Consider the following 19,936-nt stretch of genomic DNA (forward strand, 5'->3'; position numbering starts at 1 on the left):
GAGCATTTCCCCTGGGAAAGAAACTAAACTGTGTGGTGTCCTCACTAGTTGGTATCTTGGAAATTACAAATCAACTCCACTAGAAAGACACCCACTACTCAGAGAAAATCCAAAGTTGGTCCCTGTCAACAAGGGGAAGGGTACAATAGTACTACCTAAGTCAGTGATGTTTGAACTTTTTCATCTCTCCTAGTCCTCTATCCCATTCCAACACAGCCAGAGGAATGGAGATCCAGAAGAGAGAGGGGGAAGAAAAGTTGCAGGAATTGACCACATCTGCTTTCTCTGTTAGGTCCTTTGAGCTAACACAGAGGGAGAGAAAAGCATTAAATAATTTAAATATGGAGTTGAAACCTGACTGGACCAGACTTGTTAGACTCAGAATTACTAGAACATGAAATGTGTGTAAGATAATGCGAAAGAGATGGGAATTTAGTAGAGAATGATTGAACACAGCTATTAGAAAAAGAGAAATCCATGTCATGTTTATATCCTAACAATTTTTAGACTGCTCAGTAAACTCCATACTATTTGGAGGCTTTGCAGTTGCACAGTACTTATATTGTCTGTCATAACACTGAACGTTAACTGACAGAACATGCCTGCTTTCATAAAGAATCCAGAGAATTCAATCTTCTTTGTAGAATGACTAGCATGATTAATAATCTAACTCTTTGATTGTAATAACTTGACTCACAATAATCTACTGTGATTTTAAAGTAAGCTGTTAATTGTCTTATGTGCAAGGCTAGCTTCTGTTGTTTGTGACACATTCTGATAAGAATTTCTTAATGGGAGTGATAGATTTTCTTTTGATTTTCTATTAAATGAAGAGAAGAAACTTTGACAAATTGGCATTTTAGATCTTGATGTCTCTAAGGAGTCAGTTTTTATTTTTTAAGAGGAGACCTGTTACACCCAAGCATGGATTCAAAAGAGATAAAACTAAAAGAAGCTTGCAATGGAATGGATCATTAAGGACCTTCTCAGAAATAGATGAAATGGATGTGGGCTTAGCAGTTGTTGTTGTGGATGATTCGGCACTTCAGGAGCTTGAGATAATTGTCGATTTTATGTGAATCCCTGCGTAGGCAGTGGAGCAGGTTATAATAAGCAGAAAGGCGAGACTCTTCATCAGCCATCTGCAGGGATGAAAGTCCCGACCAGACAGGGTAGATCTCATTTTCTTTGGTTTCAGGATGAACCTAATCACACAAAAAAAGAGTGACTTATTCTTCATATTATTAGTATTTGTATGTCCTTGTTCTTTCTAACTGTTGAATTAAGAATTGAGAATGAGATATGAATGTGAAGTTTTAGACAAAGGCAATGATTTTTGTATATCTGGGCCAGTGTATCAGAAACCTATTAATCTAAAAACTAGAAGCAGAATACATGTTTAGGTTTTCTGACATCTACGTGATCACAGATGAAGTATGTTTTTGCAAGAGTAGAGAGATGAAGAACCGGAAAGGTACTATGTAAATATTGACATAGATTTGACCAAGAGACAATGGAGTAGCTAGCTTCGGTGCTCTCACTAGAGGAACTATTTCATTTCCCTAGTCTTGTCCCTGATGTATCCTTTGTGCTTTATTCTTTCTGACATCATTTATTTTCTTTCTGCTCTGAACTCACTCTATTCCCTATATAGTGTGTGTTCCAAAAACTTTAAAAAAGATGAAGATTGTACTTGTACTTGATGCTTTGGGGTACAGATAATTTAGTGATGACCATGACTAAGAAAAGCTGCTTACATACTCAGGAGATTTTCATTTCCTCAAATTTCTAGGAGAAACAATTGCTTTCTTTTGAGGTCCCTGGGCTGGGAGGTGCTGGGAAAAGCACCTACAAGAAAAGGGTACAGGCCGGGTGTGGTGGCTTACACTGGTTCACACACTTTTGGAGGCAGAGGCAGGTGGATCACTTGAGGTCAGGAGTTTAAGACCAGCCTGGCCAACATGGTGAAATCCCATCTCTACAAAAACATACAAAAATTAGCCGTGCCTATTGGTGCACACCTGTTGTCCCAGCTACTTGGGAGGCTGGGGCATGAGCATCGCTTGAACCCAGGAGGCAGAGATTGCAGTGAGCCGAGATCATGCCACTGCACTCCAGCATGGGTGACACAGTGAGACCTTGTCTAAAACAAAAAGGTCGGGGGGTGGCTGGCAGCAACTCTTCAGTGGTGAGGGCTGTGTGGTAGGGTTGGGGGCATGGCTGTGATAACAAAAGGAGGCTGAGCAGCACAACAGAGGGCATGCTATGTTTCTTCACACTCTATAAGCCTTTGCAAACCAGGAAAGTCCAGAGGTCTTAGAGACCAAGTAACCATTTTAACAACTTTAGGGATGTCTGCTAGTTTGGAGAGCTATTAGGTATATATCTGCTAGTTTGGAGAGCTATTAGGTATATATCTGGATGTAGACACTGATCTATCTGGATGTAGACCTTTTCCTATGGAGTGAGAATGTTTTTCAAATCTGGGATTCCCTATTGGAATTTAAAGTGTGTGTGTGTGTGTGTGTGCGTGTGTGTGTGTGTGTGTGTGTGTGTGTGTGTATTCATTGACTGGCTTTATGTTTTTAGTTTTAGTTTTTGTTATTTGAGCCCTAAGACAAAATTTACTGTGTAAGGGATAATGATATGAACAAGGCTAAATAAATAAGTGGTAGAGAAAAAAGAACAGAAAATGAAGTACTATAGAACAAATTAGTGACCTCAGAAATTAGGTTTACAGTAATGAAGAAAATAACTGGAAAATCAAAGTATTTATTTTATACATTCCAAGGTTAAAATGTGCTTTGTGTTTGTTTTGGACATATTTTTCTCGCATGAAAATAACAAAAATGATACATGATAATATGTACTTGGTACACAAAAAGAGAAATACAAAAATTGTTCCTGTTATTATTCCTATAATCATATATTTTTCTTTAGATGGTACATTATCCCTGAAAACCTCAGAAGCTGTTTAGGTATTATCTCACTAATGTTGAAATTATCCCATCTGAATGGAGATATCTATTGCAAATACTAACACAATCTAAATATGACTGATTATTTGGGAGAGATTAAGTACAATGACATGAGTTTTGATTTTGGAGTCCCAAGAAAAAACAACATTTAGAATGAGACAACTTTCTATAAATTACAAAATGAAGACATTCCAGAAAAGGTATATCTCCTTCTTTTGTGACTCCCTGCAATCTAGTGCTTGTGGGACCTCCTGAAATCAATGCAACCTGTGTGCACTGATGTCATCGTCTTGTCATGTTAATATCTGCTCCTCCCTGACAAGTCTGTGCAGCAGATCGGGGTGAGTGGCTGATGGCCCACCCAATCTGATTTTGGTTTTCTTCTTTCTCCCTTCCCACTCTCATCCTCTGGCGAGGGGAGAAAAGAGAAAGAATTTTCAATAGTGGGTGTCCTGGGATACTCTGCAGAAAACATGTATCTTGCAGATTCTATTCTCTAGTTTTCTGTCCCTTGAAAACACTCAACTTCTTGTCCTCAGGAAGGGGCAAGTCTTTTGTAGTTTTGCATATAGTGTAGGGAAAATGACATCTGTCAAATAGCCTTCTAAGATTCATTTACATTAGAATTTATGACTATGAATGACTAGGCTCTTGCTTTATTTAATAGCGGTCTAAAATATGGAATGCCTAAATTTCCTTCTTTCAAAGGGAAATATTTCTCATCACAGAGGTCACCGCTTATATTAATGAGAAAAAGAAAGAAGCACCAGGAGGCTGCTCACCTGGCTGACTATCAGCTCCATGCCCTCTAGAAGCCGTTTGGTTTGCTCCTCAATCTCTACGGCTTTGGATAGGATAGCCTCTGGGGCTTCTTGCATACCACGTACTTCCGTGACTAGATGATACAGAGGCTCATTCCAGGATCGCAATATGCTGACTATCAGGCTCAGAAAGTCTTTTTGCTATGAAACCATATAGAACAATTGCATTGAAATAGGTAAAATACAATGGGGTTAGTTACATGTGATTTTTGCTTAGAGAGGCTGTACTAAAATATCTTTTTTTATTCCTATGTGTAGGTACATTTTTCTTTAGGTGATAGAAGTTGTAGAAAAGTCAAATTTAAACTATTGGCCTAAACTTTGCTAAAATTAAAGAAAATCTGGCTTATTTCAGTAACCACTTTTTCTAATGAGAGTTCTAATTGATGAAATGAAGAATTTTGTTTTTCCTCTGAAATTCTACCATCTGTCCACTTAGTAAGATCTTTCGTATATGATTGATTTGCTTGTCCCTGGGGAGAAACTAAAGTTTTGCTGGAACTCAGTAGGTGCCCAGAGTATCTGACTCATGAGAAATAGATTCCACTGGGGTCCATGCCAAGGGGCCCAAATCACTGTCATCCAAGCGTTCATTCATACTAATGAATCAAATTGTTCATTGAACTATTCATTTTTGATTTGTAGTTTTATTTTGGGATCCTAGAACGAAGAGACAATGAAGATGACATGGAATTCATCAACATGCTTTCCTTGATCTATACAACTCCCTGCCCCATGCTGCTGGCAGAGCAGTCTGTTCTCTTGGCTTGTGCAGGTGAATAAAATGGAACCAATGTTATCTTGAATAACCATGGAACTCACAATGGAGTTCTGGCTGCCTACTTTTTGCTTACTACCACGATCGTGTAGGAGACGCCAAGTAGCTGATTATCTCTGATTTAAAATGCTTACTTTGTAGATGTCCGTGAACTAGTCTAGTGGTAACAAAATGAAGAATAAAGAAGAAATAAATGGACATTGCCATGGAAACATGTAAGAGGATATGAAAGAAAGGAGCTGTAAAGAGGTACAGGCCATAAAGTGAGTGTCAGTATAGTTTTTCTGGGAGCATTGCAACACAATGACTAAGAGTAAGGGTTCTGAATAGAATGAAGCCCAGGCTCACTGCTTACTTGCCATGTGACTGGTATAAATTCCATAACCTTTCTGGGCCTCAGTTTCCTTATCTCAGTGAGTGTAATGACAGTACCTTGTGTTATAGGATTTTTATGAGGATTAAATATAGTAATGCCCATAAAGTATCTGACAATGTAGTACAAGTTGAGCATTCCTAATTAAAAAATCTGAAATCTGCAATACTCCAATGAGCATTTTTTTTAGCATCATGTAGGTGCTCAAAAAACTTAGGATTCTTCAGTATTTGGGATTTCTGATTAGTGATAACCTGTAGATCTCAATAAATATTTCCTCTTCCTCCTCCTTCTCCCCTTTCTCTTTCTCCTCCTCTTATTACCATAATTATTATTAATGAACATAGCAGACAGAAATATTGGTGCCATTCCTAAACTTGTAAATGGAGAATACATTGAATTTGTAGGTGGCATGTATATAAAGACGTTTGTTTTAAATCACGTTAAGGCTGTGGTTATGGTAGGCAACCAAAAGCGAGAGATCATAGATCATAGCAGTAGACGACTGAAACTGAGATACATGATTGGGGCTTGATATACAGACTTCGTAGTCATCAAAACAGTGGCAATTGTAGCTGTGAAAAGCAAAATATTATGTTTTACAGGATCTGTATTTTTTGTGAGGGGAGTGGTGACTTTTAACTAAGAAGTAAGAGAGGGCAGAAGAGTCAGTGAAGAATGAAAAAGTAGGTGTCAGAGTAGCAGAAATAGAACCAGAGTAGTCTTGAAAGTCCAGAAGAGATGGCTCCAATAGTGCAGGGGTCAGTAATGTAACATGCTGTTGATGTAGGAGTCACAAGTAATATGTAATAAATAAAACTGCATTTGTTTTTCTTACATATGCATAAATGTATATTTACCCACAGAAGTCCAATTCAGTTCAAACTTTCATATACTGTATATACAATCCTAGCGACAAGGCATTGGTTAAAATAATGTTATCTGCAAGGACAATGTATGGATCTGCTATTTAGATTGCTGCTACCATCTTTACTTAGCATTTGATTTGACTCATATTTCATCAACTATATAATGTAATTTTTTGACTGCTTATTCTTCCTATATTTTTCTCTGCATGTACAATTACCACTAGCTATTACAGCACCTATCACCATGATAATACCCATATATTGCCTTGCTTGTTTTGGTGCAAAGCCTGGATGAAGGACTTACATTGATCTGTTGGGCTTGCTCCTTGTCTTCGGGGGTGGCAAGGGAAGAAGTGTGGCAGCTGTTGATGGCCTTGGTGATGAACCCCCGGCCATGGGTATACCGTTTATCCTGGAAATGATGAGACAAATTCAATTAGTTGGGGTTGTTTGGGCATTGAATAAATGAATCCATTACCAGAATACTAATACCTTTGGCAGATGTGTAATTTTTAAAAATTAGAGCTACATAAAAATGAAAACTAAAGAATTAAGAAAGTAACCCTTTTGCCTACCTCCCCTCCCCCCGCCGCATTATCTCTGTAAACTCATTTTTTCATCTAGTTTTCATAAATCTCAATCTTTTTCCTTCTTTGCAATTCCTTTGTTGTTTACTTTTACCATTCACACAAATCACACAAGTTGCTATTTGGAAAGCAAATGCTAAAAATAGCAAAAATATGCAACATTAAATGTTGTATTGAGAATCATCTTTCTTCAGCATTTGAGCCAAATGCCATAGTGCAAATGTATTTACATGTATTCATTTAATCTCTTGTTTACTGTGGGCCCAAACTGATACACTTCTGTTAATAGGCATTATAAAATTATAACTTTTCTCTAAAAAGTTTCTCTGAGTCCACACACCTATACCTTACCAAGTTCATGATAGACACGGAATACAACTTTTTTAAATTATGACAAAATAAGTCAGAAACACAGGGCACACAATTTTAGGAAATATAAACAATGGACTGAGGATAAGAACAGAATAAAAAATGAGCTGACTCATTGACAGGAAAGACTAGTCTTTAGCAAAACTTATAAAAGTCTAAAGGAATTACTAGGAAGATTTGGAAGACAAAAGATGGCCAATCAAAAATGGAGGATGAAAGCGAAATCAGAGAGTAAAAATAATTTTATAAATGTGTGTTTATTCTCTATGGAGGCTCTTGATTTATTAAAGCCCTAATCTATTGTCTGCTCCTTGATTGACCTAGAAGAGTTAACCTATGATTTCCAAAATAGGTTATTCAGAAATAGAGTGCATATTTCTGAAAAAGAAAAAGGGAGGAAGGAAGGAAGGAGGGAAGGAAGGAAAAGAGGAAGAAAGGAAGGAAGGAAAGAAGGAAGGGAGGGAACAAGGGAGGGAGGGAGGGGAAGCAAGGAAGGAAGGAAGGAAGGGGAAGGGAAGGGAAGGGAAGAAGGAAGGAAGGAGGGAAGCAAGGAAGGAAGGAAGGAAGGAACAAGGGAGGGAGGGGAAGCAAGGAAGGAAGGAAGGGAGGAAGGAAAGAAGGAAGGATGGAGGGAACAAGGGATGGAGGGAGGAAAGGAAGGAAGGAAGCAAGGAAGGAAGGAAGGGAAGGGAGGAAGGAAGGGAATGGAAGGAAGGAAGGAAAGAAGGGAGGAAAAGAAAGAAAAAAGCACTGGTTTCCAATTCTAAACTAGCTCTTTATTGTAATTATAAAGCCATATACTGAAAATCTCAGAAAAATTATTTCTAGCATCTTGGGGTTTTTGAAAAGTTATTGTTTGTTTATTTTCCCCACCATGGATTCAGCTCAGTTTAATTCTATTCAATCCACCCAATTCGCTGCAGTGCGGTTCTTCATTATTGGGTATCTATTCCGTGCTAAGTGAAGAATGCCTGTGGAGTCTGACCTCTACATTCAAGAACAAGAAATCAACACTCTTCCTTCTCCGCAGCCCCACCTAAGCATGCTTTAGGTCAGGTGTTTAAATTTTTTTATTTTTAAAAAAAAAAGTGAATTAAAGCAAAAATTTAAAAATCATTACATTCTTTGAGAATCTTTGAGATTTCATGGCACTGTCCCTTTCTTCTTGTTCCACATCTTATGAGCTGGTGTCTTCTTTCACATGTTAAAGTGTGTCATTTGAAATTTGGCTCGGGAGGTTTTCTAGGTTAACATGTAGCAGAGCCTAATAGTTCATGTGAAGGCTCCTTCAGGGAGGAAGCCAGAAGCGTGGTACTTACGAATTCGCTGAACATTTCTGAGGAGAGGTTATGGATGTAGTGGGACAGGACGACTGCGCGGTCAAACAGGTCTCGAAGGGTCACCTGGCATCTGGCAGCCCCGCCGGGACAGATGGGCAAGGGGGCCACGCTCTGGCACAGGAGCAGGTTTGACACCAGCAGCAGCAGGAGGGACCCTGCTTAAATAAGAACGCGAGCCACTCTGAGATGATCTATTCCACGGAGGTTTTCAAAAGTAATCCTGCCGAGGAAAGCCTTATTGCTCCCCACTGCCCTCAGCTGCCTGATTTGCTACTGCAATGGCTGGGATGGGGGAAGAACAAACGCCTTCCACTGTGTAAATGTAGATATATAATTATGTTTGCGCAGATATATAGTTTGAGAAGTGGGTTACTTCCTGCATTTTTGTACGGCTCTCAGAAGTGCTTCTGTACTTTGCAAACATTTGGAGCTTAAATTAATTCTGAGCTAGGGTGTTTGGATCATTCTCTTAAGATAGTTTAATGTCTTGGGAGTTTTTGCAGATTTTCAGCCGTCAGGCTGTCCAGCACTTTGTAATTTTTTTTTTTTAACTAGGTGTGTCTGATAATTTACATTTTAGACACTGATATAACAAAAACAGCACAGTTGCTCCTTTCGATTTATCATCCTGCCTGATAAGAATAAACACATGATTGTTTGATTGCTAATACTGAGTATGAAAAGAATTCTAACATAAAAATGATGCTGTAGCTTAGATTTGCTAACTCATAATAGTCCCATGCATGTGTTTGACACTTTGCCAAAAGCATTAAATTTTTTTTTCTATATTTGAGCTTCATAATAACCTTGTGAGATACACTGTGCCTTTGTAATTATCATCAAATTATATTGATGAAACAGATGGCTTAGGGAGGTTAAGTGATTTTCCCCAAGTCGTATTATTAGTGGGTGAGAGAGGCATGATGCCAATACTGTGGTCTTTGCACATCGTCTTGTCACATTGCGTACACCTGTGGGCTCTCAGTCTGCATCTGTGTAATGGGGGCCGCATGAGTAGCGGTGATGGCTCAGTGTTTACATAGGTTGTTGCCATCACTTTTAAAGAATAACAAGTTCTTTGCCTTTGATTGATTGCATCACAACAAAGGCCCCAGAAAGCTTGATTTTATCCACTTTTCCTGCTCTAATTACAAAACACTCTGATCATTGTTGAAGGTTTTCAAAGCTTTGTCATCAATTTGCTATCCCAGCAAATGGACAGTTATAGTCCTGTAACATATCAATAATTTATACTTTCAAAAGGAAAGAAATGATATATAGCTACCAAATTAAAATCACTTGTTAACTTCAGTGGCATTACCCCAAAAGAATGCCCAATATAAAACTGTGTTTATCACAAAATTTAAGTCCTTCAAAACCTTTAATAAATGCAATCGGAAATGCATTTATTAAGATATGCAAGATAAAACTAGGCAAATGCTAAAGTTTAGTTTGTGAAAAAGTACCTAAACCTAAACACTTAAAAATACCTAAAAAATTGCTTAGTGTAGGAAGTGACTAAACCTTTTAGTTGTAAAATAAAATTTTTGTTTGAGATGATTCCTATTACAGACTTTTAATTTTTCAAAAACATGATGCTTCCAAAAAGTTTATTTTATGCATACTATAATCATATGATGAAACCAAATGTATATTTTATCTGTATGTGTAAATAAAATGTGCTTTGTAGATAGAGAAATTGGAATAGCAGGTCTAGGAAATTCACAACTGGATAGATATTCTGTAACTCTGAGTACGTTTATCTGCACATTTAGCATGGAAGGGATTTTTAAAGCCCAAGATGAGATAAAATAGACACGTTTTTGTTCTTCATTTCATTAGAAACACATTTTATGGTTGTTACTAATTTATTTTCCTTGCAAATGTCAACCAAGAAAGTAAAGGTGATTAGTTATTACTAGGCAGCCTGTTTTTCCTTTTGAAATGTCATTTGGCTTGAACCAAATTGACAAAGAATAGAAAAGACAATTCTGTTGTTAGTGTCTATTTTATGGCTTCACAATTGAAAGTTTCATCAGGTTGATTCAAGTTGGCCAATCCACATTAGAGGCCTGATAACCAGAAAATGTTACTTTGTCCCTTTGAGAGTTGTGGCAAATTGGACCCACAGACTCTTTGAGTCTTATTCTAGTCCAGAGTTTCTCAATCTTGATATTATTGGCATTTTGAGTTGAATAATTCCTTGTTCTGGGGGCTGTCCCGTGCATTGAAGGATGTTTAGTAGCATCTCCGATCACTACCCATTAGATACCAATAGCACTTTTCCCTCACTTCCCCACCTCAGTTAAGACAACCCAAAACATCTCCCGACATTGCCAAATGCCTCTGGGAGACGAGAGGATTCCCCTATTTGAGAACCATTGTTCTGTTCTATGGTGCCCTTGTAAAATTGCTTCCTAGAGGAATCATTAGATTGTGCTTCTAAACCTTGTAAACCTGCAAGCTCTTGTTATTAGTTAAAATTTCACATTAATCCCCCCACAGGAGTGTTGATACAACCAACAACCCAGTGAGTTGTCACACATACCTTTCCATGGCGATCCTTTGATGTTCATGTTGGTGATCGTTGCGGGAAACACACTTCACCAGAGAAGATCTGGAAGTCTCACGGTTTTCTCTTTCCCAGATATTGGCTTTATAAACCTTTGACATCTTCATGAATATAATGAATCAGGCATTCGTTTCCCTTTTCCTGGTCATCTATTTCCGTCATTGAGATTACCCCCATAATTTCAAACATCAAATGGTATTTTATTTCTTATTCATATTCAGGAAGACATACTGGCCAGAAATGAACATTCTAGGAAGGATTTTGATTAATTAGGCCAAAAGGAAATGAGAGAAATGATGAAGGTGAGATCTGAGACTAGTTTGGTTTGGAGGATCTATAAAACTACAGAAGTCATTTACTTTAAAATTTATCTTATTTCTCTATAGTTTGTTGAATATATAGGATTATATTTCACTTAGGTGACAGTCTCATGTATTATCAGTTATCAAGTTTCTTCCTCAAGATTGATAGGTAAAGATTTTAAAATTTTTACACTAAATACCAAGAGATATAGAATAAGGATTGAGAAATCAGGATTTTCAGTCCCCTGTTACACTGTCATTAAATTTCCCTGATTTTGTTGCTTTTTACATTTTGTTTTGTCTTTTTAAAATACACATTTTGTTTTGTCTTTTTAAAAATACATTGTGTTTCGTCTTTTTAAAAATAGCATATCTGTATGGTACTTTGAAAGTACATCTTCATCTGTTTATTTCTTTTGATTTTAACATATGTGTTAAGTGGTATTATTCTCTCCAGTTTACAGATGAAGAAACAGAAGCTTGGAGAGACTAAAGGTAAAGAATATGAAAGAAGCAGTTCAGTGCAAAAGTAATTGCGGTTTTGGGCTTCACTTTTAAATGGTAAAAACTGCAGTCACTTTTGCACCAGCCTAATAATTCTATAGTTGAGTTAAATGAAGAAACAATTATTACTTCATGGAAAATCAGGAGTCACGTGAGGAAGGCTGGGAAATGAATTCTCTTGTAAACATCCTGTGGACCCACTTCTAAGACAAACAAGCTATAACCCCTGATTTAAGAGTTTATTTTGGGGAAGTGATACAGTAGTTTTCCAGGGCAAACACACACGTGCGTGCACACACACACACACACAGACACACTTACACACATCATTCTGGTATACCATGTAATAAACTGAAATTCTAGCCAGTAATTTGCACTCTTTTCAAGGATAGGAGTGTGTAAACTGTTAGTAACTCCTCATCTCTCTACCTTCTCTGACCCTGAGCCACTCTGGGGCCAAGGTGACAAAAATTCATCTTTCATGGGCTTAAAAATTCCATTCACCTTTTGGAAATTTCCTAAATGAAATGATTATAATGAATAAGAACTAAGTTTTATTGATGACTTTCTCTAATTTTTAAGTCCATGCATCTCAAGCAGGCTGTGACCTTTAGTTTCAAATTTGCTGTCTCTTACAATAGACTGATGAATGAGGTAATTTAAAAAATAATCTTCCTATGGCATTTACTTTTTCCATAGTTCCTAGAGCCACATATGTGCTTTAGCAATTATCTGACTAAGTGCTCTTATGGGGACCTAGAAATCTTAACAAAGACTAACGTCTCTGAAAAACTATCTTCCTAATTGCCTTAGTTTAAGACAATCCTACATTTTGAATCATAAACATCAAATGTGATGATTCATAGACTCTCTCAATCTGAAAGCTGGGTCAGGATTCCATATACTCACATTAGGTATTCATTTTTTCCCTGGATGGCGAGAGTCTGAATTATTAAGAAAGCAGAGCTGTGTGGCAGAGAAATTAACATTATCCTATATTCTCCTCCTCGCCCATAAACTTAAGAGTAAGAGAGTCTGTTATAAGAACTGACAATGACAACTTAATCTTAAAATTTAAAGGTGTTGCAACATTCGTAGATAGCCAGGATAACAGCAATCTAAGAAAACCTAAGCTGTGTTTATTCAGTGGCAGTCAGTCGATTTATTTGACTGCAAAGAGGTACATGTTTCTCTGTAAAATTTATCGTGTGTCTCCTTGCTGCTCCACAGCCCCACATTTCCTGTGAATGGAATATTGAAATATACAAATAATGCAAAGACATATATTATGCAAAAATCATGGTTGTCCTAACTCTTCTAACTGCTATACATGTTACCCTCTTTCACCTTAATTTTTATATGTGCTTTCTTGCCAGCCTTTCTCTTTATCAAACTGTGCCCTTAATTTAAAACAACAAAGAAGTTCAGTAAGAATAGGGTTGTATATTTTAAAACTTTACCAAACTTCATTTGTTTGCCATTTTTGGTCTGACAGCTTGTGATGCAACTGAGGGGTGATGATTGATTTATGTCAAGTAGCTGAATAAATAGCTCAAATGATGCTAAAGTTCCCATGCTGTGTTTACTACCTGAAACTAATAAACAAGTTTGCCATCTTTTCTAAAGAACTCTAATTTTTAACATTAAGTAACATCAGGTTGGTTTTTATTCCTAATTTAGAACAAAGTTTGTATTTTCTTTTGTTTATCTGTTTTTAAGTTTGGAATAATTTTGTTTTTTCTTCTGTCACATATGAAGCAAAGTATATTTAAAAATCCTTCACAGGCTGGGCGCAGTGGCTCACGTCTGTAATCCCAGCACTTTGGGAGGCTAAGGCAGGCGGATAAAGAGATCAGGAGTTCAACACCAGTCTGATCAATATGGTGAAACCCTGTATCTACTAAAAATACAAAAATTAGCTAGGCGTGGTGGTGGGCGCCTGTAGTCCCAGCTACTCAGGAGGCTGAGGCAGGAGAATCGCTTGAACCCAGGAGGCGGAGGTTGCAGTGAGCCAAGATCACGCCACTGCACTCCAGCCTGGGCGACAGAGGGAGACTCCATCTCAAAAAAACAAAAAAAAATTTCTTCACATAACTTAGGAGGTGTCTATTGCAAGACATGCTAAGGGATATTAAAGAGTGAAAGAAATTAAGAGTTAAAAAAATCCTCAGAATGAATGTATCACAAAGATATTTCAATTTATATTAGTAGTGAATTGTCTTAAATAAAATGAAATATGAAATGATTAAAGGAGTATTGTCTATGAATTGAAAAATTCTGAATAGTCATCTTCTAATGACTAAAAAATTAAATAGGACGTATGCTGTTTTCAATATAAAATATTAGACAATGTAAAGGGCACATTGGAGAAAAGATCAATAGTGGTTTTTTTTGAATGGCACTATTTCTAGAATAAGCAAAATGCAATGACTTAATTACATCCTACTATTTAGATTAACTTCATACATATTGTTGAATTGAATTTGGCCTAATGCTGCCCCATTTTCAGTAAACTGCAATCTAACTTAGTATGTAAACAAACTGCAACCTAAATTAAGAATACATTCTTGTAACAAGTAGCTGAGTCTTGGCCAATCTTAGCAGCTGAGCTTTCAGCCAATTACAGGCTACAGACTGCTCAGATATGTCCAAATAAGGCAAAGGAGGAGCTGTAATCAATGACACTATTTCTGTTTGTCATTTTATTTTTCTGTCTGTAAATACTGCCTGCCCACTTTGCAGAATGGAGCTCTCTAAACCATTACTCGTTTAGGGTGCTGCCTCATTCATTAATTGTCTCTTTGCTCGTTTAAACTCTGCTAAAATTAATTTATCTAAAGTTTTTTCTTTTAACAATAATAAGACATGCTTTTGTTTTTTTGGAAGTGTTCATGTTCAGTGTTTGTTTTTGCTAGGGCTTTGGAGATCATCAGTTTCCCTCAGTGACCCCAGAATGCAAGTTCTTAATCTGTTGTCAGTGCCTTGAGGGCATTTACTCCTTAAATAAGAAAACCATAGTGGAAGCATTTGGAAATTTCCCCTGTAATTCTTATTTTTTTCTTTTAATTACTGCTATACTATTCATATCCTGTGGTCTAGTTCTATGAAGTCTCTATGAATTATATGTCCCATGCTTGTTCTGAATCATGTGTGCCTTTGTACACATTTTAATGCCTGATATAAAATAATGCCAGATTTAAGGATGATGTGCCCAGTCTTCACAAATGTAAATCCCACTCTTTGAGAGTTATGTTTTCTTTAGGCAAAAGAATTAAATAGTTAGCTGTATGCTAATCAGAAGTGAGGTGGATGACAACTTTTCTTGTGAAAGGTTCCTCACACTTCAACATTCTGTGCATGTGCACAGGCACACACATTTCTTATCTGTTGGAAAGTAGAGCTGAAGCATGGCTACTTCTAGCTAGGGATCAGTTGGTCTATCTATCTACTTATTTATTACCTATCTGTTAATCATCTCTTATTATTATCTAATAGGAAATGGGACTCTCAGCCATGCTTACTTCCAGGGATAATTTTAAATTTTATAATTTAAAATTCTAATTAGCACAGGCACCATCAAATAGAGCAGAAAGCTATAGTGATAGATCAGGGTGCCTGAGGCCCCCTGAAATGATAGGCATTGATTTTTTTATTGTTTCATAGTGGTGAGACTGTAGGGGTTGACCTATTTGAGGGGCTGGGGGAGTCTAGAGGAATCAGGGCACTTGGAAAGTCAGGGAAGTGAGTCTGTACTGAGAAGTATTTTGATATTGTAACAACTCTTAGGGCCATGCATGTGCGGACACACTATTACCCCTAACTTCCTCCACTGCCAATTTTTTTGCCTGTATTGAAAAGATTCAGATTGAAAAGTAGAGCAGGCTATTCAGAGAAAATGCTACCCTTCGAATCCAGCCTACATACCCTTTATCCTCCAATACATTTTTCTGTTAGAATTTGTCTAAAATATCTTAGCTGTGACATATCTGCTTAGTTTTTTTTTCTTATTTATTCATTCATGTCTTGTCAGTATAACCAAAGGGATGATTTTTTTAGGAAAGCTTTTTACCATTGGGGTTGACCTGGAAGAAAATGGACATATAAATAAGAATTAATTCTTTGATGGAATGCTCTATTGTCCAACAGTAATTAAAGCATATATAATACTAGGCTTTTAAATGATATATGGGAATGTAAAAGTTCAAGGTGATGAAGAAGTCTTATGGGAAAGGCAGATCACAGAATCATGGATCTCACTAATGCTAATAAAATAAATGGAAAATAAGATTAAAAAGAAACTAAAAAATAACACTTGTTATCAAAAGTGGAAGGAAGTATGAACATGTTCATTTTAAAAAATGGTTTATATCTGAGAATCAATAGATACAGTCAAGCTGATTTTTTATCAGTTACGATTTGAACAAATGATGCAAAGTTCTGACTATAACCCTTAGAAAAATGGAAAACAGATCGTAAACCTTTTAAGTTGTCAGAAAAAGAAAATACACATACCCACACACACTCACACACCCAAAACACAAGACATTCCATTTAACAGAAAATAGAAAAAAAAGGATATGTAGGCAACAAAAATATGCAATTAGGGGGCAGAATAAAATCAAGTATATTGAGATAAATCTACTTATTGAAAGAAAAAAATGACTCAGTTTCTCTAAAAATGGCAAATCCCAATTAAATGCTTATATACAAGTGACATATCTTGTAGGGGAGAAGAGATTCCGTTTCTTGCCCATAGATAGGTTCATGCCTGACAGTCCTATAACAAAAGACAGAGTAACAAAAGAAAAACCTACAGATATATTCAATATAAATTTACATGAAAAAGAGCCTTCAGAAATGAAGAACCAAAGAAACAGAGAGATGTGTATTTTTATGCTTAAGGTTGATAAAGAGTGGACAGTCAAGTAGAAATACAATTGTACAAAAAGGAGTATGATCTGAAATGACTGAGCATTAATAAACTGTAGGGAACTTACCAAAGCCTGTATGTTCCGATTCTTCTTGGTGTCTCTGTCTTTGAGGGTACTTCTGGAATGAAGGTTCTTATGACCTACTTTATAGAAACGTCAGAGGATTCTTTTATGGCCTGCTTCAGGGGAGAAGGGTGGGAGAAGCTTACAGAGTGAACTTCCTGTTTTTGCTGTTTTCTGAAATGCCAAGATGCCATATTTTGTGGTAGTGTGTTCTGAACCCCATCAATCTAAATGAGTGGTTTTCAAAGGGCAAACAGTTAGGAGGTGATTCTGCCTCCCAGGAGACATTTGGCAATGTGTGAAGATGTTTATGACTGTCATAACTGGAAGTGGGGGTGCTGCTGGCATCTGGTGAGCAGAGACCAGATATGTTGCTAAACATCTTACAACACACAGAGCAGCCCTCAGAACAAAATATTATGCCATCCAAATGTCAGTAGTGCTGCTGTTGAAAAACCTAGATTAAAATGCAGTGTCTAAAAAAGTTAAAGTACAAAAAATCACACCAAGCAAATTAAATTGCTGGAGTAATAAATTTAGTACTAGGCAAAAATGTTAAAGCAAAGTACAGTACTTTGTGATATTGTATTGATATGCAGTCACTAATGGAGATGAGACTGTCTATAGTCTTTTTGCAATCAATAATAGGATCAAAAATATTAAGCACATATTAAGCAAATGTGAGGGGAAATTAACCAAGATACAAGAGTAGGATATGGGTGTGTGTATTTCAAGCACCTAGAACATCTACAATAGAACATATGGCAAAAATAATATATAAATAGTTTGTTTTGTTTTCTCTTACTGGTTACCATGATTGTTTAATGGCTGAATATAAACAATTCTTTGAGTTCTTATCTATGTTAATAGATATCTATGTTAATTTTTGTTGGCATTCAACCTTGTACTGCCCCCTTTGGCTGTCTTATTCAATGTCATGACTTTACTTGTCACACCGTGAAGATGATCCCAGCTCTGTTTATCTCTCCCTAAGTTGACTTCTGAGCTACTAATTACCTGCTAGACATTTCAATCTATATGTCTACAAGTAAGATATGTTGAATTATTAAAGAAAATCCTTAACGATTCATCTTTTCTCTCAAACAGCTTCTCAGTCAACACTTAACATCTCAGAGTTGTGTTTATTTCCTTTTCTTTTGTTTCCCTTGTATCACACTCAACCAGTTGGCAGGTGGCAATTATTCTGTCTCTCTAACTCCATAAAATTCTCTTTCCTCCTCTCTCCAGGTTATCTTGACCTGCATATTACAATAGCTTCTCTTCCATTTTCTCCTGCCTATGTTCAATTCAATTTCAATCTGTTCATCCATTAAGAAGATTAACCATCCTGAGGCTCAACTTCTGGACAATCTCTAATTTGTCTAAATCATAGTGTTTTAGAGGTAGAGGAAACATGGACTAATTCTAACCAAATATCACATTACAGAAATAAAGAAAATGATGTAAACATATTTAATTACTGAAAGAACTGGCACTGGAAGTCCAATTCTTTCTCCTGCCATACTGGTAATATTTCTTCTTGCCTTCTGTCTGCCCACTTCTATACGCCTTTTTATGTGCCCACTGAGCTTCTTATGCAGCTGATGATAAGTCTTGGTGAGGAGACAAAGATGTGACCTTGAAGACACGTTGTGAAACACATTATTACTTCAAGGAAAAATGCCAAGGTAATTGGGTTTCCAAAGAGAGAGGAGAGATAAATGGAATGTTCTGAAGAATTCAGCATCTTTAAGAAAACATGGCCACTGTCAAAGATAATTTGCGTGTGATTCTAAATCATGTTATAAAAACAATACGTTTGTTAGACTATTTCTTAATGAGTTATGCAGATAAGGGATGAGAAGCTATTAATTTTTTTTGTCTTCAAATTGGTCTTTGATTTATCTGCCATTTCGGTCTCTAAGAATTCTTTTACTAATATGAGCCTTGCGTGTGTCATAAAATTTTCATTTAACTTTTTCACTTGTCACTTCTACATCATTAGTGGAATGAAAGTCAAAGAATTCTTGTAAATTAAAAAAAGAGATAAAAGGTTATCTGTCGACCACTTAAGAGAAGCTATGCTATTATTACCACTGGAGGTGATGTGGCATTTGAATGTTCTCTTTTCTACAGGCCTTTTTGTACTGATATCTTATAAAATTAACTTAATAGATGAGAAATAGTGTGTTTCATCCAGAAGGGAGAATTGATTTCATAAAGAAACAAAGAGAATGAATATAAGTTTCTGTTAATAACTGCAGAATAACAGATAGTCTTTAATTTCAGCTACACCTGAAAACAGAGAAAGTGTCCATTGGAATAAGTGGAAATCATAGGTACATATGTAGGAGACAGATACGAAATTGTGAGAATGTTTTCATGTTTGGTTTATAAAAAGCTTTTTCATTGAGGTTATGTCAATTATATAGGAGTACATATTTTATCATTTAAGAATATGTTTTGAAGATAACTATGTGAAATAACTATCTTCCAAACTCTCAGCTACATGAATGAAGTTAACAGTGAAATAATTATTTATGTGTTTTAATCTAAAGAGAACTTTAATGCCAAATGTCAAGAAAGAAGTTTTTTTGTTTTTGTTTTTTTCCATTTCCAGGTAGTTTCAAAAAGTATTCATTGCATTTGCTTGTGTAGGTCTGTATCTTATTTTTGTTCAAAACATTTTAAATTTTTATTTATAGGTTGGCAAATTAGATGGTTAAAAACAGTCAATCAAATTGTAGGTTTTGTAGGCCCTAAGGAATTGGTGAAATTATGAATGATTTTTACCTTTCAAACTCCTTGGATGACCCAAACAATGACGAAAATAATGAAATCCCTTTTTTTAGTGCTCTGATCAAAATCCTATAACATGCCATTGTTGTGTAGATTTTATCCATGTTACTTGAGTAGTTTAACTTCAAAACGTGTACAAATTTTACTCACTGTGTATGTGTTGGCAGCCACTAGACATGTGTATGTGTTTGTTCTGAATTACTCAGATAATCGTCCCAATCTCACTGTGTATCACAAAACTTTACTACATGCGAAATATACTTTAATTCCTCATCAGTGTTTTAAAATTTTTGGAAGATATATTTTTAAAAATTACACAGAGTATTTTCATTATATGAAGTATTTCTAGCAATACAACTCAAAATTTCAAATCCCATAAAAATGATCCCATTGGAGCTTTCAGTAACTCTGCAGGAAGGTCTAGAATATGAAAGTGAAAATAAGACAGCTTTTAATGGACTAAAAAATTTCATATTACATGTATATAAAATAAAGGGTAAAAAAATAAGTTCTAGATAGCATCTTATCACCCAGGTCCATTTCCACTGATAACCACTGCTTCAAAGGTTAAATTAAAATGCACACCTGCAGAATATTTGTGTGTTTAAATAATTCATTAAAAGTGGAATATTCCTTCCTGTTTGGCCAAT

General features: G+C 36.2%; 2 protein-coding genes across 7 annotated transcripts in view; one reads left to right on the forward strand and one right to left on the reverse strand.

The window, feature by feature from the left end:
• LOC134761654 (uncharacterized) overlaps positions 1-19,936 on the forward strand; it is a 985,940-nt gene that overhangs the window by 637,955 nt on the left and 328,049 nt on the right. The window lies entirely within an intron of this gene.
• On the reverse strand, positions 858-16,790 carry PRL (prolactin). 6 transcript variants are annotated; one of them, XM_054557278.2, is made up of 6 exons: positions 16,491-16,790; positions 10,664-10,936; positions 8,095-8,273; positions 6,124-6,231; positions 3,761-3,940; positions 858-1,205 (listed from the first exon to the last, which is right to left on the reverse strand). In XM_054557278.2, the coding sequence occupies exons 2-6, from the start codon at positions 10,689-10,691 to the stop codon at positions 1,014-1,016; spliced, it is 687 nt and encodes a 228-aa protein (XP_054413253.1). In that variant the 5' UTR covers positions 10,692-10,936; positions 16,491-16,790; the 3' UTR covers positions 858-1,013. The 6 variants fall into 6 exon arrangements, with proteins under 6 accessions (XP_054413253.1, XP_054413254.1, XP_054413252.1 ...); XM_054557279.2 differs by having other exon boundaries at positions 16,477-16,790; XM_054557277.2 differs by having other exon boundaries at positions 10,664-10,788; positions 16,491-16,789.

Source organism: Pongo abelii, chromosome 5 (genome assembly GCF_028885655.2).
Source record: "Pongo abelii isolate AG06213 chromosome 5, NHGRI_mPonAbe1-v2.0_pri, whole genome shotgun sequence".
Lineage (NCBI taxonomy): Eukaryota > Metazoa > Chordata > Mammalia > Primates > Hominidae > Pongo > Pongo abelii.